We start from the raw sequence: 27510 nt of genomic DNA, 5'->3' as shown, positions 1-27510 counted from the left end.
CACCTATGAGCTAAAAGGGTTTTAAGATAAAAACCCTTTTAGCTCCTGAGCAGTACTCTAAAGTGTGTCCGTCTCATTCATACCACCAACACTTCTTTTCATTTTCTTGCCATTTCAGTGAATCGCAGCATCTTCTTGGTCTCTGTCTTTCATTGAAAACTGTTAAGAGAGCGTCACACCGCTGCGTCACCTCACCAGGAAATGAAAAGGGAACCTTGGTGCAGCGTTTTGTCTGAAGTGGAGGAAGGACGGCAGAGAGAAGGAGAGGGGAGGGGGAGAGAGTGATGACGCTTATGGCTCACCAGCACTGATGTCAAAAGGTAAAAGTCGTGCAGGAAGAAAATTCTACACCAGTTTGAATTCCTGTTTTAAAAGTAAGTATAGTGATGATGTACAATAGGCTAACTATTGTATCTCTTCTCCAGTGACGAAGCACTCCACTATCATGATGTATATCCCGCATGTGTTTGGATAATGCTCTGCAGTATTGCAGCTTATAGGCACAAACATGCTTCAAGGCCATTTTATATATTCAACAGAGATGCTACTAGAAATGTAATTACTACTGCACTATGTGCAACCATCTGCTTTTATTCTCACACCATGCAGTTCAAACCAGAGCAACAAATAGTCCGGCAGTTATGCTGAACCTGCAGCTGTCAGTGATGTGTGTGCACCGCATGAATACCTCTGCTGTACTCGTTGACCTTTGCTACAGGTAGTACCTGCACGGATTATGCAGTAGCTGACAGAGCTGACGTGAATAGCAAACGGATTACTCCTCAGTGCTCCATTGGCACAGTATTCCAAAACAGCACAAACTGTTGTTGCCTGGATTGTGTACTGTGCACACAAAAAACAAACCCTTCTATACTCATGCCACCTGTGCCTCTAAACTAACAAGACCAGACTCCAAGGGGCTGAAATCAAAAAGTCCAAAATGTACCTTGTGAGAAGTGGAAGGTACAATATGTTCCCTCAGGGGCATGGACCCAGCCAACAAGCACCCAAAGGATCGGGCACCTTTGAGGCGACATATATCGCACAATAACTACCTTTTTGTAAATAAATTGACCGTAACTGTTTACCTGTTCCTGTGTCTGACCACTACGTTTGACATTTCTGTTCTGTTAGAATCACATAACAATGAACATTTGTCTTTCAACCTCTGCGACACCCTCGAGTGGCCGCTAGGGCGCACTAAACACCAACAATGGGCGGATCAGGGAGGTTGTCATTGAAAGCACCTTCTAAAAACATATGACATCATTTGAGTTTTCATTAACACGTGGTAATTACACTTTTGTAGTCGTTGTACCGTGACTGACAACACATTAAGCATCTCTTTCTGTGTGAGTGTTTGTAACTAGAGCTTCTTGAGGTAAATCGAGCTTCATCGTCGTGACTGAGAGGCCTCGACTGGAAGCACCTTGAGTTGAATTAGCAGCCGCTATGCGCTCATTTCATTTAACGACATTTGACACGCAGTCAGGGGGCTCAGTTAGTTTGTGGCTTGAGCATCTTTGACACAATGACGAGTGAAAGTAAAAGCGCAGTAGTTTACAAAGAAGTCACGTCCACCCCTCCCTCTGTCCCCCTGTCCCTCTCTTCTCTCTCTCTCCCTCTCTCTCTCTTCTTCTCTCCATCTCCCCTCTACCTCTGATTGGTTTTCTCCAAAGATAATTGGAGGCAAAATTTGATATGCTCAATGTCATGGACAGGAATGAGGTTTCGCCGGCGTCTGCTGCCACCATGAACAAGAAGGCGGTGGGCGGCAGCGGACGCAGCCACATCAGCGCACCAAAGGCTGCCGCGTCCAAATGCACGAGAAGCAACAGCAGCCAGAACTGTCTGGACTCCGGTTCTCCCGGAGCACCGAGTGGTAAGCAGCCCGGTGCGGCCAGCGACGTCGTGATGGACGAGACGGAGGACGGAGAAGAGGAGTCCAGGTTCCAGCATCCGCGGTTGCGCCGAGCCGGGGGGAGCGGCAGCGGCGGAGGTGGAGGAGGAGGAGGAGGAGGAAGAGGAGGCGGCGGCAGTATCAGGATGAAGAACTTTACGCCAGGAGGGGGAGCCGCGTCCTCGGGTTCCAGGAGAAACTCAAACAAGGAGCCCTGCCATACGCACCCAGAGGACGCTGCTGCCGCTCCACGGCCCACTGCTGCCTCCAGAGCTACCGAGACCCAGACACCCTTTCCGGGCGATGCTGCCCAGCGTGGCGAGACCAGCAGAGCATCTGGGGCGGAGGCGTCGGGATCAGCGGTCGCGTTAGAGGTTTTAAATGCGACAGTGGGTGATGGTTGCAAAGGCGTCGCTCCAATTTCCAGTATGAAATGCAACAAAAACGGAGAATGCAGGAGGGACTCGGGTACCGGGAGCCTGCGCTCAATCATCTCCAAGCAGGAGAAGCAGACAGGGGGGTCAGGGAGGGCCGAGGACGGAGGGAGCGCCAAGCGAGGAGCCTGTAACTCGACCACCGCCAGCATGGACGGCTCGATCACGCCAGGCGGGTCCCTGACCGGGGGGCACGGAGGAGAGAGCGCAAACCCCGGCAATACCCCCGTGTCCAGCGGTGTCCCCGATAAAAGGGACTCCAAGGTGTCCTTCTCTAACGCACCGAGCCGGAAAGCGTCGTCCTCGCTGCACGGCCCGACTCAGACTCAAACCCAGCAGCCTCGGAACTCTGTCACTTTCCTGAAGCCGGAGGATGGACCCCCAATTGTGCCCGCCGAGGACGCGGAGCCTCAGGACAGCCAAGTCAGCTTCATGCAGCGGCAGTTTAGTAGTATGCTGCAGCCTGGAGTTAACAAATTCTCCTTGCGCATGTATGGTAGTCAAAAAGCAGTGGAGAGAGAGCAAGAGAGGGTCAAATCTGCTGGAAATTGGATTATCCACCCTTACAGCGATTTCAGGTAAGAGCTGGGGCTGCCATTGGCCGCGCGTTGAAAGTCATGAGGGGCCCGTGCGGCTCTTCATTGTCATCTTCAACTAACTTCATAGTGAGTAACCGCTGTGACTCCATGGGAACACACACATGGTTATTGTTCAAGGCTATACAGGCTGCTGAATTTTCACTTCACCCCATACGATTGAATCTGTAGCCCAGAGATTTGAATCGATGCACTGCACCCCCCCTCCCAAACAACCTGTTGTCAGGCAAATTGAGCAAAGAGTGTCCTCTCAAGGTTGTAAAGAAATCCCATTCCAGTCTAGAGATACAGTAGCATGTCTGGGATGCTCAACAAGCCCGGCCTGCTAACACTTTTCCTTGCAGCACGCTCACATTCAACAAAGAGGACGTCGCTGATTTGGGCTAATTTACAACGCCATTATTTGTTGTTGTTCAAAGAACTGGTTAATATTCGTTGTAGTATAAGGTATGCTCTGTGACGTGAGCCGTGCTGACAGGATGTAGGCTATGCGCGCGCGTGTAAGTGTGTGTGTGCGTATATGCGATGCACTCAGTAATGGAATGTCACCTTGAGCCAAGTGTGCGAAAAAACCTCAAGCATGCTCACTGGAGACATATCCGCCTGTACGGCTCCCCGGATTCTTCATTTAAATGACGGACACAACTGGATTATTCAGCAGCTAATTTGTCATCCACATATTTAGAGAAATTAGCATCTAATTCAATTTTTTCGACATGTGTCTGTCGCTGAATTGCGTTGAAACCAGTGGGTTCTCCTCTCGGCTGGTTTCAGCACCACAAGGAGTGGACAGCTCTCGTGTCTATTTTGGAGTCGGCTCGCGCGTATGAGCGCTACCTTCAGCCCCCCCCCCCCCCCCACACACAGCGCCATTCATGTTTGGCCCATTTGTAATTTGTATCACATGTTTTCCTCCAGCAGAGATGCAGTTTGACGAGTTTTGGACACCTTTCTCTGTAATTCAAGCTCATACACGATGTGAATATTTATAGATGCCCTCTCCGTGATTCTTATGCTAATCCATGAATTGTTAAAGTAGAAAAGTTCCTTCAAACATTGTCATCGGGGCGGTTATACCGTGAGGTGAAGGAGTCGGAGCTTGTTGCATAAGTCGCAGTGTAATGACTCAGCGCTGCACCTGTCCTGCAGAGCTTCCTCTGACGGGCTCAAACCTCAATACTTTTACTCTCTCCGTCCCATTCACCGAACTGCCACATCAGCGTTGGTAACAATTAGCAAGACAGACGCTCCCTTGGTATCCGTGTGCACTGCAAGGTCGATACATTTAACCTAATGTGCTGTCTGAGGTGCTGGAGACCCTCGGCCCTGTTTAACAGCTCAAGAAACATATTAACATATTTTTTTATCAGCTTGAGATAATTGTCTGTGTTTGGGGTCTCAGTTAAGCCCCCTGACTGTAAAACACGGTTAAACACAATGGATATGCTCAATATTTATGATTTGTGTTGATAATACTTCTGCATACAATAGTTCGTTCATAAGAGGTCGAATTTTCCCCAAAGACGTGAAGGTTATGTATAAGAAACATATGCCAGTACATCATAGATAACGTGAAATATTCCAGTTTTTTTGTAAGGAAATTATTATTATTATTATAAGTGTAAGTCAAGCCAATGTCAATAAAACAGAAGGGTTGAAAGTTGCTTTCATTATTTAAAACTTTGAAAATGAAACCTGAAGTGCACATTCACTTCAGCCATGACTAGAAAACATAGCAAAAAATAAAATTCAGCCATGAGCAAAGACAATCACAAGATTATTTCTTTTGCATTTTAAGAATATTGTATGCATGTGTTATGAGGGATGTCAATCATCAAAGTAAGTTTAGCATATCATTACATTCATGTTCAGACACAGTGTAGCTCCTGCTTTACACTTTCCCATCTTGAGTTCCACAGCAACTCCCTTTTTCTTGTCTGACTCTATTTTTGTCTTTTTTCCCTTCCCCCACATTTTCCCCTCCTGTATTCTACACACACACACACACACACACACACACACACACACACACACACACACACACACACACACACACACACACACACACACACACTCTGTCATGTACACAACTCAACTACACACATGCCTGTTAGGTTCTACTGGGATTTCACAATGCTGCTGTTTATGGTGGGCAACCTGATCATCATCCCCGTGGGCATCACCTTCTTCAAGGAGGAGACCACTACGCCCTGGATCATCTTCAACGTGGTCTCTGACACCTTCTTCCTCATGGACCTGATGCTCAACTTTCGCACTGGAATCATCATTGAGGACAACTCGGACATCATTTTGGACCCTGAAACCATTAAGAGGAAGTACTTAAAAACTTGGTTCATTGTGGACTTTGTCTCCTCCATCCCAGTGGATTACATATTCCTCATAGTGGAGAAAGGGATTGACTCGGAGGTGTACAAGACTGCCCGGGCCCTGAGGATCGTCCGCTTTACCAAGATCCTAAGTCTTCTGAGGCTGTTGAGGCTCTCCAGATTAATACGCTACATTCACCAATGGGAAGAGGTAAGAGTAGCATACGTTTCATGACGGTCCCTCCGTAAATATCATATTAACTCTGATCACACAACTCTGAGCCACTGAGGAAGAAACACCCAATCTAGTCTGTGATAAAAGGTCACTGATTTGCCTCCAATATGCAGATTGTTGGCTTGTGACCATACCAACAGTCTGCCTCTCTGTCTGCTCTCCTCCGCCTGGAGGCTTTATATTCATGTTCTCACCTGCCACCTGGTGAGAAATGTATAATGTCAGCAGGATGTTGGAGCTTTAACAAACTTTGCATTCTAATGACTGTTATTGTCACACAAGCCCCCCTACCCCTCTGTCTCCCTGTCTGACCTGCTAGTCCCACAGGCAGCACCAGGCGGTCTAATAAGCAGCCTATTACCAGGGCAAACACAGTTAATCAATTACAGTGCCAGAGGAGGAGCAGGTGGGGTAGAGGGTGATGATAATATTCAGCACTAGGGGGCTGTTGACTATGATTATATATGTCACTAATTGTTCATTTAAAGGGATCGGAGAGGTTAGGTACGCTGGCATTTCCTCAGAGGCCTGACTGATAGACTCTGGATATGAAAATGGGTGCTGTTGCTAGGTAGTCCACTGAAGACTGAACTCAACGACCCAGTCCTGCCCTTCCTGGCCACTCAGCTTGTATTTACCATCTGAGGCATGCACAGCTTCTCCATCGGACTCCTTCCTCAAAAGAAGGAGGGCAGCCTGGGAGACAGGAGGTCCAACAAAGTCACATGATCTCTGGACTTTTCGTTCATGCCAGTATTGGCAACCCGGTGTTGGCATTTTGCAGCAGTGAGCAGCGCAGAGGGGCTCGGCTGCTAACTTGACCTTTGGATAATTGGATTTCTGAAGATATGATGTGATGCGTGCACACATACACACACAGTGGTGCATGATGGGAAGTGATACTTGGCATGCATGTCGAATGAGAATAGAAATGTGGCAGAGAGTGAGAGGCTGACACAGGAAATGCTCAGTTTCAAAAGCCCAGTCTGGTTGACATTATCTGTCATATAGTTTATTTTGAAAATCCATGAATCTCGACTCTAAACTAGCTTAAGTTCCTGTAACACTCTTGGAGCTGTCCATGGTGCTGAATGTTTCCATCAGCCAGCGCAACACGACTGTGTACAGTACAGTTTCTCTCATGACAACGATATGACAAATTAGTCTATTTTGCTGATTGATAAAAACGGACAATGAAAACTCCATAAAGGTTGAAGCTGCATTTAGAAACATCAGCACATGTGGTTCATGTCCAGTCTCATTCCGCTTCACTCCCGTCACAGAGTATCTCTTCTACCTCAGCTGCACTGAGTAAGAAATGACCCATTTATCAGACCTTTGTACACGTCTTACTGTGAAACGTTTTGTACTTTCTACAGATTTAGACCTCATACAGAGTGTTGTGGTATTAAATGCATGCCATTGAGCACCAACAAAGGGTGGTTTCTCGAAGTCAGCCAGGTCATAGATAATTGGCCTAAGTGACTGTCCAGTGACTCAGAATGATTGATGTGTGAGACGACATAGACTATCAGTTGTTAAGGATCATGATGGCCCCTGTCCATCACTCTGTGTGTTTGAATTTGTGTACGTGTAGGTGTTTGCATGTGTTGTTGGCATATCAGTGTGCCTGCAGGCTTGCGTGAGTGTTTTGTGTGTGGCTGGACTTTGTGTGCATGTTTGAGCCTCTGATTGATGTCATGTGTCTCTTTGTAACACATGTCTTGCTGCTCTTGCTGTGTTTGATGTGGGACTGATGAGAACCTGTCTCCCCTACTCATTAATCAAACTTGATACAATCCAAAGGAGACTGTGGAGCTGAGTGGTAAGCCATTCCAGGCTGTCACTGAGATATGAAGTCAATGTCTAAAGTGACAAATATAGGAAAGCCATATTCACAGAGTTTATATTGCAAAATCCAACATATTCTCTTATCTCTATATGTCTCAGCCTAGTTTGAACTCCCCTCCCTGTCTTATTGTCTCCCCCCAGATCTTCCATATGACCTATGACCTGGCCAGTGCGGTGATGCGGATATTTAACCTGATTGGTATGATGCTGCTGCTGTGTCACTGGGACGGCTGCCTGCAGTTCCTGGTTCCCATGCTGCAGGACTTCCCCATAGACTGCTGGGTGTCCCTCAACAAGATGGAGGTATGTGACAGGGTTTCATGTCTGCGCATAACAAGTTGCACATATCACCCCCGGAACTGGATTTGCGTCTTTTATTCTGTGTTAATTGGGAAAGAACTAACGGTGGTCACAGAATATTGATTCTTTCTGGCCGCCATCAGAAAATATTGGCTGAATGTCAATCAGTGTTTTATGGCCATGATAAACTCTTTCTTGTCTTAACTAAAACAGGAACCCATTACATTACATTACATTACAGTCATTTAGCTGACGCTTTTATCCAAAGCGACTTACATTTTAGATGCTATCATACCGTAGGCACAGCTACGGGAGCAATTTTCCTCATGCTCTAGTAAGGATAGTGGAAAGGCTCAATCTGTGTGTGAACTTTCGCATTTGAAAGAGCTTTATTTAAATTTTAAGACCAGAACTATTAGCCACACTAATGAAATTGTGACCTGATAATGGCGCTTCATGAAAAGTCAGGGGAACATAAATGTCAGTTGGCTTCATCCTCTAAGGACCACGAATGTCTGCAAAATTTCACAGCAATCCATGCAGCAGTTGTTAAGATATTCATTCATTTTTATTCAGTCTGAACCAAAGTGACCTGCTAACATTTCAACACTTAGACCCATGCTACTAGTGGGGCTAAAGTGTCTAGGTTAGCGGCGATCGTTATATATACTGTAATTTCTATCAATATGGTCCACTTTGCACTCCACCATTCAGGGAACCATTATTATCCTAAGGGATGATTGTTGCAATTATGCTATTACTGAATCAGGAGGAAAGGTCAGTATTTCTTTCCAACAAATCAAGAAAATTATTTAAATCACTGGCTTCTGCAAAAGCATTCAGCCGGTAGGCCAGACAAAACAACCGTGGGATACCAAATAAGAAGCTGTGAAAACGAAACCGGAGAGATTTGAAGCACACCTCTAGATCCCTCCGTGCCTCCTCTTCAGCATGGTGGGCTGATGACAGGAAAGATAAAAGGGGAAAACAGAGGGATGGGGAGGTGGTATAACCTGGCAGCTGGGCTCTTTGTTGCCATGTCTATCTCACAGAGATAAAAGCTGGTTGTTTATACGTCCTGTCTGTGAGCCTTTTACTGAGTGAGGGGAGACCACACCAACCCAGACATGAGGCACAGGTCCAAATGGGGTTTTAAACAGATTGGGTAAACTCTGAGATAATATAAAAGACAACATTTAAGCTACGTGTACCTAAATGTTACAAAAACCAGAATGCAGACATTGAAAGACTTTAGCCAGAGCAGGTGTGTCCACTATCCCTGAGGCAGACTCTCGACCATATCCAAGACAAGTCTTTGATGTTACAGACGATCAAAAACATCATCACACATTGCCTTTAACGGCATCCTTCAACTGTTTGCCCTGCACTGAAATACATTCACACAAACATGTACGTATGTAGGTAATATTTATAAATCCTTGTTGTTTGATCCCCCCCTTGTTAAACAACTGTCCAGATCTTGTTTTTTCCACCTAAGAAATATTAGTAACCTGAGATTTGTAGTATCAACAGCTGAACTAGAGATGATCATACATGCCTTTATCTCTTTTCGCATTGATCATTGTAACGCACTTTTTTCCTCTGCTATTAACCGTTTGCAGCTAATCCAGAATGCTGCCGCCAGAATACTCACTAGGACAAATAGACGGTCTCACATCTCCCCTATACTCCGATCTGGCTCCCTGTAGCATATAGGATCCACTTTAGAATTCTCCCTCTCACTTACAGAGCACTACACGGTCAGACTGCTGCATATGTGGCTGAACTACTTTGCCATTATTTACCAGCCCGAGCTCTCAGGTCAAACGTGTTCAAATTGCTCTCACACACTTGCCTTAAGACCCGTGGTGAGCGAGCTTTTGAGGCAGTAGCACCAAAGTTGTGTAATGCTCTGTCTGCATCTCAACGGTTTGCTGAGTCTGCGACTTTGTTTAAAAATCAGCTCAAGACAAACCTCTTTAAACTGGCGTTTGGGTAAAATTCATGCTCTAGGTCTGCTTTTATTCAATGTTTTTATTGCGTATTTTACTGTTTATTGTGCCTTCTTAGATAGGTTTCATGTTTTAAAAACTGTTCTTGTAAAGTATTGGCCCTTGTATGGTCATATTGTGTTATTTAAGTTTTCTTCTTTGCAATACCGCTCCTGTTAAGTCACTTTGTGACTTTTGTCTGTGAAAAGCGCTATATATATATATATATATATACATTTTACTTACTCACTTTACTGAACAAAGCAAAGCAAATACTGAATCCTGGTATACATGTATTTTCTTTAAAAACAAACATGAAAGTAATACAATAGAAACAAAAATAGAAAGCAAATAGTAAGGCTGATTGATATGTTGAGGTAGTTGGAGCTGAAACGGTTTGTCGATTAATCAATACGTTGATCAACAGGAAGGTAATGAGCAACTATTTTGATGATTGATAAATCTTTCAGTTAACAGCCACCAGTTCCTGCTCTTCTGCTTTTCTCTCTAACATTATTTAAAACTGAATATCTTTGGGTTTGGGACTGTTGGCCAGACAAAATAAGCAAATTGAGAACATCATCTTTAGCTCTGAGAAATTTAGCTTTTTTGCAAAGTTTTGGGGAATTTGGACATTAAGCGATTAATCAATGAATCGAGAATATATTGGACGTATAGAATTATGATAATCTCAATCTCAACTATTAATGTTTTTTGTTTTATTTAATGTAGGGCGTGTAAAAAATACACAAACCGTGCTGACCTTGCCTTCAAAGCACTGCAGGCACAGCAAACTGAACTTCAAGAACACTTGAATATTTCTTCTTTTATAAACTTACATAACTCACAAGAGGACAACCTTGTGCTGCGTGCAGCGTTTGAAGTCCAGGATGATGAAGTTTGGAGGTGACAGGCCACTGATTCCTCCATTGCTCTCTCTATCTGTATAATCAAAGACAGCCCGTCTCCAGAGAGCCGTCACTCTCAAACCAAAGGGCCGCTCTGGCACGGTACAGGCTGCCTACAGCCACCTGAGACCGCCCCCCTATTGAGTGGCTGACAACTTGTAACATTAGCCATTGTGTTGCAGCCAGGCCATCTATCCATCTCACACCCTGCAGTGGCACTGGTGGTGAGGGGCCCAAAGGCAGGACCCATGGAGGGCGTTGAGAACGCTGTAACTTTGGATGACATCCACCAACCAGTAATTGGATTCAGTCAAACTTTCAATACCTCAGGGAACATAGTTCGTTTCTTTCAGTGCACCCCAATTCCGTCAATGCATTTCATTTGGTTTATATTTAGCATTAGGTTTATGCAGCTTTGTCAGCCACATAGTTAATCTCCATGGTGCAGTTGCGGTTTGGTGGCAGAGCACTCGCTGCATCCGTGGTGGCGACAAGGTAATGATAGCGACAGCAGCGCTAACAGACAGACACAGGGTGTATGGTTTCAACTCTATAATTACAACTGTGTGTGTGTACCCATTCCTTACTGTATCCACATCACAGAGACGTCTCTTTCTGATTATCCCCCGCTGACATCAGCAGGAGGGGGCTTTTGCAGTACACTGGTTTGCTCCCTCGGAGAAGATAAGCCGGCAATTACTTGATATGGTGTTAAATCACTTTATTTACTCACCGCACCTAGTTTGACCAAACGGCATTACAGGACTACCGCTGGACGTTGCAAATTGGATGTAAACGCATAAGGCCTGTAAAAGGATATACTGTAAACACGAAAAGCGAAAGCTGCTGTCTAACCTCTGTAAATGGACTAGTAATGATGTGGTGTTTGTTTCCTGAGCGAGGAGGAGAGAAAAGATGAGATTATCTCAGTCCCAGAGGAACTCAGATGTTTTTGTTCTGAAGAATCACATTGTGTTGAGGGCAAGTAGTGCTACAGTATCCTACTCAAGCAAGAAGTGCAGTTACTGTACTTAACCATTACTTCAGAAGCAGTGAGCTTATTGTGTTGAAGTGCAAATGTTGCTGTTTTGGAAACAGTATTTTGTTGCCATGAAAGCGGCACCCTGATAGGGACTATTTCAAAATGATGACATGTTGCCAACCAAGCCCTCTCCAGTTAAGTGATACAGTAGTCATCAGTGCATCTTAGATGTTAGTAAGACATTTTTTTCATAAATAGCTTCATGAGAAAAATAGTGTTCTCAAAGCAAACTTACTGGTTTAAATTCTAGACTGTCCCACAACAACAAAATAGGCTTAATAGTTGCTTTAGCATTTCCAGAATGCAGCCGAATTCATCAAAAGTCTTCACACACTTTACATACTAAGGAAATATTTAACAACATAAACAAACATATTTTACACATAAAGGTTAGTTTAATAATAATTATTCCCACTCAGCTTGTGATAACAATCGTATAGTGTTTTCTGTCACTCTGGAGTGACTACATATTAAACTATAAGCTTGATAGACATTTACTAAGCAATTAAGCTATTAAGTTGCATTGTGGGAAATGTGGGATCCTACGTTTTTGGAGCTTGATCCTAGAGGCCAAAAGTCATCTTCTGATTCAATTGATATTCAGAAATAGAAATTCCGATTTCTTATCATAGTGTGAAGAGTTTGTAAACAGTTTGTTCTACTGAACTTAGAGATGCTGAATACTTGTGTTATCTGCACATGCATGTGTACAACAGCTTTTAAAGGAATAGTTTGACACTTTGCGAAACACGCTTATTTATTTTCTTGCCAACTGTTGGATGGGAAGAACAATACCACTCTCATATCTGTGTGTGAGATACTGAGCCCCATCTGGAGTATGGTTAGCTTAGCTTAAACATTTAAAGCAGGGGGGAAACGGCTATTCTGGCTCTGTCCAAAGTGGGACGAAAATACCAACCACCCCCTCTAAAGCTCACCGATTAACAAGTTATTTGTTTAATCAGTACACAATGTAATAACGACAAGTTGTGTTTCCCTCTGCTTTCAGTCTCGCTAAGCTAAGCAAGCTGGCCATCTCTAGTGTCATATCGCACAAACATGTTATATCAATCCTCTCATGTCGTGTACTTCCTCAAATTGATAAACTGAAACCATCTACTCCAGGAAGCGATCACACAGTGTTCATGTTGAAGGAGAGAATGCGTTGAGACGCTTTTCTTTTGGCCTTTGAATGAACTGTCGAGGGATGAGGATGCCCTGCCTTCCTCATTCCCAAGCAACAGTGCCCAGCCCACACACACACACTCACTCACTCACTGAGGCAGACCAGAAGAAAGGAAGACAGAGACACAAAGAGAGGAAGCCGAGCAGACAGAGGCTTTGTTACATGTGTGTCCATTATCTTTTGATATTTGCCCAGCTTATCAGCCGTTAGACACACACTTAGTGATCGATCATTCAGTCTGATATAACGTCATTTTCTATTATCTGCATCTCCCTGTCGCTGTCATTTCTTCCATCCCTGCACCGATCAGTCCCTCAGCCAGGGAAGTGTGAAGTGATGAGACTGGTAATAGGGCAAACGTTCATCTTCTTCTGTGTCGGTCCCTGGGTGCACTTTTTGTCATTTGTAGCTCTAGGGATGGCCGTGTCGGTCCACCACTTTGATCCAGACTGAAATATAACAACTATCAGAAGGATTGCTATAGAAATGTGTACAGGCATGTATTCCTCAGAGGCTAAATCCTAGTGATTTTGGGGATCCCCAGACTGTTCCTCTACAGCCACCATGTGATTGATATTTGTGTTGCATAGTTAAGTGTCTTGACAACCATTGGATGGATTACCATACAATTTGGACCAGATGTTCCCTTCTAATACACTCATCAGACTCAGCCGTACTTTGTGCTATTGTATGTGCTAACACTCTAAACTGGTGCTAACAGTGGAACAAAAGGATGAAAACACTGATGCTTTTCAACATACTTTATGCTTCAGCAGAAACAAAGATTTTCATACATCTCTTTACCTCACCCAACACTAGCTTTCTCACCTTTTTGCTTACACCACCCTCACACAAGTGAACTTTGTAATTCTGCCACACACATATCTTAACACCTTAGTTCTCATGACAAACCCCCGATGAACCTTTCTGATATATGTTACCAAAGACCTTTATTCTGACATCACCCTCTGTCCAATTGTTACGTTTATGTCACTGCGACTGCTCAAGTTTAAAAACTGTTTTTTTTTTCTATCTAGAATTTCGGTTTTTCTTTCCAATGAGCATTACAGCCTCACAGTATAACCTCACTTGAATTATCACACACTCTGAGCTCAGTGCTGGGACATTTAGTGACTTCTGTAAGGCACACGACTAACCGCCGGTCATTCTGTTTGGCAGGGGAAATTTACGTGCGAGTATATATGTGAGATACATGAGGCCTGCTGCACAGCGAGGCCGCAGCAGCATATAAACAAAGGGGCATCTTAAGACAGTGGAAGATACATTTAAAGCCAACTTCAAACAGACCATCTGCAGCTAATGGAGTCGCTGATTACCAACAAAGCAACGGATAGTTTCCCAAACTGAGATCTCTGGGGAGGGCTGTTGAGACTTAGGAGGCTATGGAGTCTCTTTCTCCCTCTGTCTTGCCTGTGCTATTTCAGAATCAAAGTGCTCATCGTTCATCTATTATTCAATCTGTTTCACTCCACTGTTTCTCTTTCTGTTTTCACAGACACCATTTAGCTTTAGCCCACTTGGTGGAGCTGTGTTTTATTTTTGGAGTCTTCATTTTCTCTCTGCTCGTGATGGAGAAGTCCTTGTATCGCCGCGTGGCCCTTTAATGTCGTGCCTCTTAGATCAGAAGAGACACATGCGACACATGCTGCTGTATTGTTGATGCATTTTGTACATTTGCTCTATAGTTCACTTCTCAAGGGTTGCAAATAGTGATTTATTTAATTATTGACACATTTTTTGTTACTGATTTATTCATCATTTAATCAATAAAAAAGTGCCCGTTGCAATTTAAAATAACACATCTTACATATTAAAGCAACTTTCTTAACTCGTGAAATGTTGACATTTTAATTTGGAGCTGGCTTTAGATAGTGATGGGGCTAATTTAGTTATTTTAAATAAAAAAGAGGTTTTATAATGTGTTGGCACATCCACTAATAGACTGCTGATGCTCCGCTATAAGTTATGAGAGAGGATATAGTTAATTGTCTTTGCTGAATGCAGACTGTAACCTCTGTGTATAGCCTGCTACACATTTAGAGATTATGAGTGTGTGTGTGTGTGTGTGTGTGTGTGTGTGTGTGTGTGTGTGTGTGTGTGTGTGTGTGTGTGTGTGTGTGTGTGTGTGTGTGTGTGTGTCAGGAGCCAAGATAGAAGAGGTTGTTTTTTGTGCCCTTGAAGCCAGGCTCTAAGAGGTTTTCAGGAGGCTGGAGATTGTAGTTCCCCTGGTAGAAAGATTTAAATTAAACCCCAAAACCTGGACTTCAACCCTGGCTTTTGACTTTACCTTCATATTAATTGGCATGAGCAGTGTGTTCAGGTCGAGGTCACCACAGTTGGAGCTAATGAAAGCAAAAAGGGAAACAAAGGGAGCTGGTGGACAAAAGTATCAGATTAATGGAGCTTGTTCGGATTTCTCATTCACCCGTCTCTTTTGTGACAAAGGGAGTTTTGGCTTAAAGCTGCAGTGGAATGACACAGAGCCACTATTTACATTTAGGACAGATGTTATCAAAGGGATCAAACAACATGTGAAATGCCCCTTGATGTTTTTGTAACTTTCGACCATAAGTGTGCCCCTTTCGTGAGTCTCAAAACAAGCAGCCTGGTGGCCGCTGCCTGGCTGTTGGAGATTCCTATTCACACAGCTCTGAAAGGGCATATTTAATGACCTCTCATTATCATCCCTCTCTGAGGAAATAATTTCCAAACCGTCTCTACTTTACTGATTAGGCCTCGAAGGATTCCCCTGATGTCGTCTCCTCTTCCTCCCTCTCTCCTTCTAATGCAACTCCATCCCTGGAGTTCTCATTTGTTTAAGTGCTGTTCCACGAGCCCGCTGTCCCCAAAGCCTTTCTTCTGACTCTCTGCCACCACTCTCCCTCAAAACATGCCTTTTTATGTAACATTGATGTCTTTAACTATTTGCTTATCTCCTTTTTCTCTCTCTCCACAGAATGATACCTGGTCAGAGCTGTACTCCTTTGCCGTGTTCAAGGCAATGAGCCACATGCTGTGCATCGGTTATGGCCGGCAGGCCCCGGAGAGTCTTTCAGACATCTGGCTCACCATGCTGAGTATGATTGTAGGAGCGACTTGCTACGCTGTTTTTATTGGCCATGCAACAGCTCTTATCCAGTCCCTGGACTCCTCCAGACGGCAGTATCAGGAAAAGGTGAGGAGCTTCATTACATCACCTCCGTCCCACGATCTCAAACCTTTTCTTGTTTCCTGTTAACCTCTTAATAACCAGTTTTCCACTTTTATTTCCCCTTGAAGGAAAATATTGACGTTTTATGAAATATTTGCTTTCTTGCCGAGACTTATAGAAGAAAAAAAAATCAGTACAACTCTCATGTCTCTACAGTAAATAGGAAGCTACCATCACCATCCAGCTAACTTAGCATGAAGGGGAAATCCACCTACCAGCACCTCCAAAGTTCTGTAATTAGCACGCTATATCTTTGAGAGCTGTGGTGTAGTTACAGCCTCATATTACCTGATATATAGAATCATTTTACAGATCACTGGTATCGGGTCGGTACTCTGTCAGCATATGCTGATAGCTTTGGTTTAGGTGACGGTTTTCAACTATGTTTGGCTGCTCAGCGGTAGTTTTGTGCTGATTGACCCACTGGTGGGCCAGTGCAATTGAAGAGCTCCTTCAGTGGTCAATATTAAAAATGATCTTAGTTGATCAAAACAATGGTAGAGCTTGTTATTTATCTTTCTTCTCCTGTGTTTTTGTTAGTGATTGGCTGCAGCTGATGTCACTGATTAAATGTAAATTTAGCATATTGTAGGCTCCTCCATTATTTATTTAAAACACAGGATTTGATAACCATAAACATGAGTGGACATTTTTTTTCTGTGTGCGTAATTTTCTAACAGCCCAGTGTAGCATCAGGTCACACCACTTTGCTTTGGGTTTTGACCTTAATCGCGCGATACCAGACACTGTTTAACCACTCGTATATGGTCATTAGGTAGTATTTTTCTTCCAATATCAGAAACAAGGATGGGGATCAGAGGAGTGCTGAACAGTGCTGCAGCAGTGGCCTATAGTGGTAACGGCACAGCCTCTCTGTTTCCAAGCAGAGTCTCGCTGGCTGGGGAGCAGGGGGTGTGTTGCTGGCTCTCAGCAGCCAATCAGAGGCTGCGGGTGTGTTCGGCCAGGTAGAGCCACGTCGCCAGGGGCTGGGCCTATGTGTGCGTGGGGGCTGATGTGGGAGAGAGAGAACGAGACATAGAGATAGAGAGAGAAAGAGAGAGAGTGTGTGTGTGTGTGTGTGTGTCAGATATAATGTCCCCTTGGGCAGCAGTAGAATTGATGAGGCAGCAGACCTGTGTGTCCTGCCAATGTCATCCTGAAGGTGATGTAAGCAACCATGGCGGCCTCTCTTCCTCTCTTCCTGATCACTCATTCCCTGGCTCTCACTCTACCTGCACTCTGTATCATCTGTTTGCATCTTTCACCATCCCTCTTTTCATTAGCTCGTCCCCTCTTTTCTCTTTTCATCCACCTTTAAAATATTTCCACCTGATTTTCAGCTCCCCATCTTTCTCTTATCTGTACCCCTCTCTCCTCTCATTTCGATCATAATTTCTCTCTCTTTCTCCCACTCCTCCTCCCTCTCTATCCTCTCGGTTGGTGGTGTCCTTGAGAGGTGCAGTGCTACTGCTAACTGTCTGCTACAGGGAGCAAAGCAAGGGGGGGAGGGGAAACCTGTGGAAGACGGTAGGGCTCAGGGCTAAGTCCTGGTGCACTGTGATATATTTCAACACTGTCTGTTTCACATCGTTTAGATTGTTTTTGTCAGCGTTTTATTTCGCTGGCATTGTTTGGAGCTCCCCTGAGGTTTTTTTCCCAGTGGCTTTCCCAGTGGCTGGACGCTTGGGTACAAATCATTTCCAATAAATGCTTTGAGTGCTTACACTGTTGCTCTTAACTGTGTGTCCTGGATGATGGTTTAAAGGCTAGCGATAGATAGTTGTGTTTTATCTGGGAGGAATGGGTTCCTCCACAGTGGGTCTCACTCCTCTGTCCAAAGATAATACCGTTACTCTGCCCCCTTTTCCTGTTGCTGATGGTTGAAAGTTTTCACCTCAGCTTTAAGTATCCAGTTAAATTTGCACCACAAGCAGCAGTGTCTTATGTATTTAGGAGCAGTGACGAGTTGTATAAGTTTAAACAGCCTTTTTATTCAGTTTAAGGATAAATTGAGACGTAAGAAACAAACATGCTTTCACGTCAGAAATGTGTTCATAATACTGTGTGCTTTTTTGAGTATTCGCTCGTATTTAGATATTTGCTAATGCATCGTCACCCCATCCCAGAATATATATTTATGCCGCTGAGTGCAGGAAAGTGCATTTACCCAAAAGTCTTTTTCTGACCAGTTGTCAGATTTTCCCTTTTCCTTGTGCAACGTTTTTTTCTGCTGCTCTGTGAGGATTAGTATTTGAGCTGAAGACGTGGTTATTAAAAGAAAATAAAAAATGGCAGAAAAGTGCCAGCCATGCCAGTGAGGCTGATGCCGATGCTGCTGGGTGAATTCGCCACTCCTCCAGATCGGACTGTGAGTGACATTTTTATCATTTGGAGAGTGTTAGCAAAACAAGTCTGCTGGCAGTCTGTTACAGCCCCAGTGAGGCTCGCGCTAGCATTGTGTGGAGGTTTCCATTTCAGCCCGGCAGTAATGTCAGACTCACAATGCATGCTGGTTGAATTTAGGGAGAATCTGGCTTTGGTGGCTTTGGTGCAGAGACCTATGCGTTATTTATACAGAGCACACATAACAGGAGGGCTAATAGACCTAAAATATAAATACATAGTCTCACTTGTGCCACTTTTAATGCACCTTTGGAAACAATGCAAATTACCAATTCGGGCATGTGTTTCTGGGGATCACGGTTCTTAGAAAGTCAGCATTCATGTTTGATGATATCTGACCTTCAAACTTGCATGTTTAGCCAGTTGAAACACCTTCTTTTGGTGCATTATATTCTGTGATTTTGACTTTGTGATTCTGACATTACCCTGTTTTATGTAATCCGTTGTAAGGTCACTAGAAAATGCAGCATTAAAGGCCCGTCACACTCTAGGGTGCACAAACAGACACAGAGGTGTTTTCTCTTATTTTGCCTGATTAAACTTTGTCCCATGCTTGATTCATGCACTGTCGGCATAATAAGAAGAGCATGAAAACCAACCTGAGAGTTCACACAGTATTTTTTCTGTGTTTATGTATTTAATAAGTGAAACCAGATACAGATAAACTATTTTAAACCAGCTGAATCCATTATAGTGACGTTAGTGTTGGATTATATTTAGATGCAACACCCAGGGATGGTGGTTTTGCAGTCAGCTATTTTGCTTGCTGTCTGTTGACAATTCTGTAGTTATTTTCACTAAGTGGGACAAATCGTCACTGTCAGAAATTCAGGAAATATCTTTAACTGGGAGGCTGACGATTTTCAGACGTGGCTACTTATAATTAGGGTGTAACAATATGACGTGACTGTGTGGGCATGTAACGCTGTGCTTTACTGACATTTGTCCGAGCATTGTATTCATTTGGATGTACCTGTTTGGGTTGGAGAGGATACACCTAAACTCCTTACTGGCTTGTGAAGTTTGATCTAATCAGCTTTTGGGTGCACTCCGTGATTACATTTAATCGGGCAGATTTCGGTCTCAAGGTATGGATAGCTGATCATTGCATTACATCAGTTGACAGATATATTATTGTTTAATTAACATGATAACTACGTTTAGTTAAGAGCTTGCCTGAAATCAACCAGCATCTACTTTAGAAAATGTGACGCCACTTTCGTTTTGATGAAGTGTAAATAAAATTAATTAGGAAGATTTAACATAAAGAGAAGATATTTTTACCTCAAAGCAGGAAAAGCACAGATGTTACTAATAACACAAACGAGCCAGCATGCACAACCAGGACCATGAAAGAGGAGCAGCTAGATCGAGTTCAGCCACAATTAAATATATTATTTACACCTGTGCTATTCATACATACATTCATACATTTAATTTAAATAATAAACACTTGAGATAACCCAGCCTTGTAACATGCAGCAGACAATAGACTATAGATACACCTTTTTGCATCAATTATCTTCACTTAATGTGACATGGAGTTTTACATTGAATCAGCGCTCCTGAGAAACAGCAAGAAAGAGAGCAGACATCAGTTTGAGCTCTCTGCCATTATGTGACATAAGACAGGATACAAGATTGTTTCATGCCCCCCACATACACTCCTCCTCTGCTTCCTCTCTGCGCCACTGGCATCATCAACAACAGTGATCTGTCCTCTATTAGCCAGACGGTTTGTCACTGATCGCACCAATTATCCAGAGCCAGACTGACTGTGCAAAGATAGGGGCCAAAGAAATTCCTACGCCATCGTCTACAACAAAAACAGCATCCCTTTAGCCATGAATGATATTCACTGCAGTAGAAAGTGTGTCTGATGAACAAACCCTTATCTGCCAGTCTCCTTTGGTCGTCACTCCCTTTGACTGAATTGTAGGAATATCAGTGTTTCCTAAGAAGTCTCATTTCATTTAATGAGACTTTGTACTGTGTGAGACCCCACAGTGTGTTGTTCCTCCCTGTGTACACATCCCTGAATTGAAGAAAGACGAGACAAGCTCCGACTTACGCTATCTGATCTTCTTCTCTTTGGTGAATGTGCTGCATAGTATAATGAGGCGATTTAGCAGGGAATTAAGTGAATGAATTATACATCCACATGGCCGTTTGGGATGAACCCGAATTAGCATTTCCAATGGAGAGAGGTTGTGGGATGAATGAGCAGGAGGAGAGAAGAGGAGAGGAGATGAGAGGAGGGAAAAGGAGAAGAGAGGAGAGGAAACAGGAAGAAAGGAAAGAAAGAAGTGGAAATGATACAAAGCTGCTAGTTATATTGGGTCAGTAGTTAATGGGTTTAAAAGTTCAAAAATATAATCAAAGTCAAAGACAAAACTCCCCATAAATTTCAATGTGTTCCCAAAAGCAGAAGTTTAGATGACAAAATGTTAGCAGAGCACTTTGCTGCCGCATGCAGTGTCATCAAAGTGACGCAGAAAATTGATGTCATTTTCACTCTCATTTGGGGATTTGTCAGTCCCCCGTGGGCGCTGTGACGCACCGGCTAAATGCTCGCTCCCTCTCCTCTGTGACACTTGGGAGATTTCAGGTTTGGCCTGGTGACGATCGATACACCGCAATGTGACATGGCTCTCAAAGTCAAGTCATTAAATGCCACCATCTAAGTTCAATCAGATAGGCTTTTTGCTGCCTCATTCATTTAGAGTCACAGTCTAACCACGGCTGCTTGGCCGCTGCCTCTCTGGCGGGGAGCGTGAGGTTTTCCCTCGCTGCCCGGGCCGCCCCCCTCACCTACACTTTGTTCAGCAATCAGCATTTCTATTCTATGAAAGGCTCACTAGCCGCAGCGTTAGCTCTGACACGTCGGGTAAAGAGTTGTGACACGGGGTCATTTCTTCAGGCCACTCTCCATCTGCAAATGTCAGGAAGCAGAGTCACTCATGCAGGTGAGAAATTGTGTTGTGTAACTCCGGAAGATCAGAGGAGCTGTGCAGCTGCCCTCCGTCCAGGAGATGCTAAATAATTCTAACGTTGCATGTTTGGTTTATTTATGTTTATGTTATATGGCAGAAGGAAGCATTGTGGGTGACGGTATCAGTCAGAAACACACATTGCTATTTTTTCTGGGCTGAGAGACAAGACTTTTCTTGTCTATGTGGGGTGATTGTATATCAACATCCTCTCTGCAAAAGCAGTATTTGGTCGCATTAATCCTACATACAGGTCAGAAAGTATTTGTTTTCACTGTTTTGACTCTGTAATCTAGTATATCGGATTTGAAATAGAATAGAGACGCCGAGGCTTTAAGATCAGACTGCCAGTATTATGGACATTATTTTCTGGATTAGATTTTTGGCTTTTCAGCGGAGGTGGTAAAACACTTACAGCTATGCTGGCAGCTCTGAGGCTATACTTAGGCGTGTTAACCTGCTAACATTTTGTAATTAGAGGAGAAAGTACAGCTGAGGCTGATGGGAATGTCATTAGTTTGGCAGGTATTTGGTCATAGACCAAAGTATTGACAATGTGAAAAGTCAGGAGGGGAGTCAAGAGATCTGCAAAGTTATTACACATAATCTTGAGGGGTTCAGTCATGGTTAATGTCTAAACACCTTTAAAACCCTTAAAAATAAAGTGTCGCCTAATTTACAAGCACAAAATCATTTCCCACTCAACGACAAATCACAAATTGTCAGTTAAACAGAAAAAAACTAATCCTTGAAAATGTTAGTCCAAATTAATCGCAAGGGTCTAATGGAAAGAAATAGTCCATTTGTTTTAATTTAGGTGTTTTGGTTAGGTAAAGCATGTAAAGCACCAGGATAATATTTACCATAATATTCCTAAAGAAACAGTATGTGTTTCTGTTACTGAAGACCAGACTGAACGTTGAAAGGGCCTTAAATAAGAAGTGAAGAGTACAAACCTGGCAGAGCATCACAGGGGAGGATGCCAAGTGTCTGCTGATATCTTCGGGTCACAGAGTTCAGCCAGCTATTGAAAAATGTGTACACGAATATGAAATATGGAGACTTTATTCAAGATTATGTTAACTTACTTTCTTCCTCCTACAACGGAATGACTGCATAAACAAACCCACTACAATTCCTACACAGTTCATCTGATGTGGATGTAATCACACTGAGTAAAACTTCTACCCCCCAGGTTTAGTTTCATAGCAAATCAAACAATGAAACAAAATGTAATAACTTTCTGACAGCACTGTAAATACTCTTTGTCAGTTCTGCAGTTGAGATAATTTAGTTGCTGTTGCTACTGCGACCTTAGTTATATGAAGTGGTACTCACAGTTCCGTTTAGTTTCAGGTGCAAAGACAATATCAGCTGCAATAACATAGAGGGCTGCTATTTCATTTCCCTGTACTGCAGGATTCTCCATGTGCACACAAGTATTCAGTTATGTACAACTAGCAATCTTTGTTTGCCAAGTATGTATCTCGTTTGGAAACTGGGAGCCAGCCTGTCTGTCTCTGAGAACAAACAATTTCCAATTTAGACATGTACGTATATGTTGCTGTTGAGGATTCAGATCTGCGAGCGGGTGTACCTCATTGTTTAGCTCGGGGCCTCCGTCAGGATTCGTGGCTGCTGAGGCAATAACACCTAGAGTTGTGTCTTGCTGCTCTGACACTAAACCTGCTGAAAACACTGTCAGGAGATATCACTTGATGCCAGCTGAAAGTGTTTCATGATGTTCACTGTTCATCCACCGCGCAGCGTTAGGACCGACGGGACAGAGGCGGTTTGGACGATGCCTTTCCTCAGTCCCTGACAGCCGAGAATACACAGCAGCTCGCCCGCTGAGCTGTCACTGCCTCTCAAAATTGTGTTTCGGACAGCTTTATAGGTGCAGGGTGGAGTTGTGCCTCTTCTTAGGCTTTCCATTTGAGCTTGGTTGAAGTGCACACAGTCGGACAGCAAAGTACGAGGATAAATCTCTCTCTTTCTCTCAGTTTATCGTTTGCTCGATTCACCACCCGACCATCACTCCCCAGTCCGCAGGCCGGCCACGTAGTTTTTTTGGTTTCTCAGTGGGCTCTTTGGATGGATTGCGATTAGCATATCTCAACAACAGGAGCTGATTGTTTGTGATGTTGCCATGTTGGTCCCCTCACTTCTTATTGATCTGGCATCGATTAACTTCTAGGTAGCATAATGGAGTGTGTTCATTTCAGCTGACAGCTGAAGGACATGTGCTTGCACTGATTTGTGCAGTCTGTATTGTGTTTGTTGAGTCATCCTTCAGAATCATACCTTGTTTATTTTCATTGATTAGCTGCATCCTCTTTGGAGGCCGTAGCTTGTGGTGCTGTTGAATTGTAATGCGCTATAATGTACTATTTTGTCCACCCAATAATGAAGTATTTGAAAATCATCTGAGGATAATGCAATGCAATACAATTCAACAGCACCATGAACTACAGCCTCGAAATTGCCATACATTTTAATCAGGCACCTCTCTAAAACTGTTCTAGTATAAACTGACATTATAACCTTTAGAACTGAGTGTAGGTATCAATGTAGTAAAAAAGAAAAACACATGTAACTGCTTAGCAAAGATTATATTTTGCTGTGCTTTGTGCATACGTACGTCCAAAGATCTCTACATTCCTACTGTGTATATTAACATTAGTGTGTAACGATATGGGCGCATACGTGATCGGATCCCTCGTGCTGTACAACATGTGGCTATTTTCAGCTGTGGAGAAATACACATTTAGTTCTGTCGTGAGTATTTAACAGCATGTTTGTGGGATTAACTTAAAATAAACTACAGTGCCCATTCTCATCATAATGAAGGAACAAGTCAACTGTGTGGCTAATTGATGTGTTTTTGATATTTTTTGGACAACAATGGAGCTGTTTGGCACAGACGAGTCAGGTTTTTCAGGCTTTGACTACACAGACAGCACTTGTTGGTGGGATCAGAAGCATTGTTGGTTTTGGATCCTCTTCATGGGATTTTTCTGCCAATAAGAAAAATACAGAATATCACCAGACTTAATACAACTAAACATTGTTACAGTGGGAAAACTGTTTTATTATGTAAACTGCATTAACAGAACATTACCTCTGTCCGTCTCACTCCCTCTCAGTACAAACAAGTGGAGCAGTATATGTCCTTCCACAAGCTGCCTTCCGACTTCCGACAGAAAATCCATGACTACTATGAGCACAGATACCAGGGCAAGATGTTTGACGAGGAGAGCATTTTGGGAGAACTCAGCGAGCCCCTCAGAGAGGTAAGACATAAATCGACAATAAGACATGCAATCTACATATGAAGTCCTGTACTGATGGATTATTTTTGTGTTTGAGGTACTTGTTTGATTTTGAAAATACAGATAAAGCAGTATTTGTTTTAAGCCTTGTAGTTAGTTGTCGCATATACTTACAAGATGAACATTTATTACGAAAATCCCTGAACTCAGCCTTCATACTTGACTGCAGTGTAGTGCTGCAGTTGCAGATTTGACAGATAGTTCTCACCAAACCATATGTCTTTTCTTAGGAAATTGTGAACTTCAACTGTCGCAAGCTGGTGGCATCCATGCCGCTGTTTGCCAACGCAGAGCCGTACTTTGTGACGGCCATGTTGACCAAGCTGCGCTTTGAGGTATTCCAGCCGCATGATTACATTATAAGGGAAGGCACCATTGGGAAGAAAATGTACTTCATTCAGCACGGAGTCTGCAGCGTCATCACTAAGGGCACTCTGGCAATGAAACTTTCTGACGGCTCTTATTTTGGAGGTAGGACACAGTTTGTAGCTTGCCCTTTTTTTCTCTTTTCTCTCTTTGTTTCTCTGATGGTGACATTTGTTCTTCTTTTTAAAGCTGATGCACTTTATCCTTCCTCGTTTCAGAGATCTGTTTATTAACGAGGGGTCGGCGAACAGCCAGCGTGCGAGCAGAGACTTACTGTCGACTCTACTCTCTGTCTGTTGACCACTTCAATGAGGTGCTGGAAGAATATCCCATGATGAGACGCGCCTTTGAGACTGTTGCCATTGACCGTCTAGACCGCATAGGTAAAAGGTTCCTCCAGTGAATGCTTGCATAAGATAAGAGGCTGAAATATGGGTACAATTGATTTTATTTTTTATTAAACGCTGATGGTGCAGGTTCTGAGGATGAAGTACATATCTTGTCCGAATGACCGAAAGTTGCAGCTACTGATGCAGTCAGACATATCACTAGCAGTACAAACACATGTAACATCTCTATTGCACATTTGTAAGTCTGTTAAGCTTTTTTTTCAAATTAAAAAACTCTAAAATGAATCCCATGTACTCAGAACAAAATGGTATTGTGCTTTGAAAATCTATCCAGAATATTAATGTTAAAATAGAGAGTAAAATGAGCCGTGCTGTTCCCTCAGAATAACACGGGACACGGTAACAGAAGATGAGAGTACAGGGTGACACATCCATTTTCCTCAGGGCTTGTTGTGCTCGAGGATTTACCTGATTTGAAGGACATCCCATGCCATTTCTAACCCATATTGTTCTACCTTTCCTGATCCTTTTGTGTTCTGCTTTTTGTCCCCTTTGCCTCGTCCTTAATAATGAATCCATTTACTTTTTCTGTAGGTAAGAAGAATTCCACCCTGATGCACAAGGTTCAGCATGATCTCAACTCTGGTGTCTTCAACAACCAGGAGAACGAGCTGATCCAGGAGATTGTCAAGTACGACCGTGAGATGGTGAAGTTGGTGGACCTGCAGCGGCCGCGGTCCATGTCTATGACCCCGTCCATCGGCGGTATCTTTGCTCCCCCTGGCCAGCCGCAGTCGGGTTCCGCTATCGCCACGCTTCAGCAGGCTGTGGCTATGAGCTTTTGTCCTCAAATGGCGAGTCCGCTGGTGGGTCCAGGGACTCTGCAGTCTCCTCGCGTGGTGCGACGGTTCCATGTGATGCAGAATCTGGCCAGCCCAGTCGCCATGTCTCCTCTTCAGTCTCAACCCCCTCAAACGTTCGGAGGGGCGTTTGGATCTGCCATCTCCAGCCCGCCTGTCCAAAGCCCGCTCGCAGCCTCAGGACGGACTTTCCAGTACATGGCAAGCGCAGGACCCTCTGGTTCCCAATTGTCCCTTGTACAGCACCATGCTCCCAGCCCACTACAGACCCAGCAGAGGGCTGCCTCACACAAGAGCACCCACTCCCTCCATGCAGGTAGCTTGAGCCAGGATTCCCGGGCCATATCTGCCTCCCAGCTTTCACTTCCCCAGGAGGGAACACAACAAGCTGCCTCTGCAGCCCCCAGCCCTCCACCATCCACCCGCACCTCCAACAACTCCATCGGTCCCCCTCAGCCCACTCACCCCAGCCTGCCAGGGCCCTCGGGGGTGGTGAGATTGGCAGGAGCTCAACAAAGGGTGGTCTTTGCCTCCGCACCCCCTCCAGGTGGACCTGCTGGAATGGGGGCAGTAGCAGCAGCTGCTGGATCAGGACCTCCAGACTCTGGAGTTCCCAAGAAAGATTCAATTGTCAGCCTTCCAGAGCTAGACTCTGCCAGATCCCGGCTGTCTTCCAACTTGTGACCCTGGTAGAGTTCAGGAAAGAGGCCTTTTTTGTAGGAGAATCTGTTTGTTTTAGGTCAATCCAGCTGATCTGTCAGCCTGCTAAATGACCAATCAGCTACCGCCAGCGGCACCAGTCAGTGGACCTGGATGCACTGTGGTGCTGGTGTCAGCAGAAGGAAAAGAGCAACTCAAAGTCTTTAGACACTTTGGCTAGGAGAAGTCTATACAATTAAACTAGTATAACTTAAGGTGGAACTGGTCTAGTCTACTGTGCCAGCAACTTTAGTCTTAGTATCACCCCTTACACTCTGCTTCCAAACACCTACTGTATATCGCTGTCTTTACTGTAAAGGTATAAAGAAAAGTATGATTTATGTAACTATTGCATACTGTGTAGAATCCATGCAATGCAATCTAGCAGGAGCTGGACTTAAAAATGAAAATCAGGGACTTGAGGTCAAATGACAATGACATTTTAAGCGTTTAAAAAGTGTTTTGAGTGTACTTTTTCTGTATAAGCTGTCGTAGCAAAAGAACACAT

The 27510-nt window shown here is 43.9% G+C and overlaps 1 protein-coding gene across 1 annotated transcript; it reads left to right on the top strand.

Moving 5' to 3' along the window:
- Positions 1-1701: 1701 nt before the first annotated feature.
- Positions 1702-26987, top strand: LOC306705622 (potassium/sodium hyperpolarization-activated cyclic nucleotide-gated channel 2; the record flags this gene model as incomplete). Its single annotated transcript, XM_079172425.1, has 8 exons — positions 1702-2912; positions 5045-5468; positions 7485-7646; positions 15748-15966; positions 24542-24688; positions 24958-25198; positions 25312-25476; positions 26038-26987. 8 exons carry the CDS (start codon positions 1702-1704, stop codon positions 26985-26987), a joined length of 3519 nt encoding a protein of 1172 aa, XP_079028551.1.
- Positions 26988-27510: the final 523 nt, after the last annotated feature.

The sequence above is a fragment of the Pholis gunnellus genome, assembly GCF_910591455.1.
Source record: "Pholis gunnellus genome assembly, chromosome: 14".
In the NCBI taxonomy this organism is placed as follows: Eukaryota; Metazoa; Chordata; class Actinopteri; order Perciformes; family Pholidae; genus Pholis; species Pholis gunnellus.
Note: the sequence above shows the minus strand (reverse complement) of the source record. Positions and strands in the feature narration are given on the sequence as shown.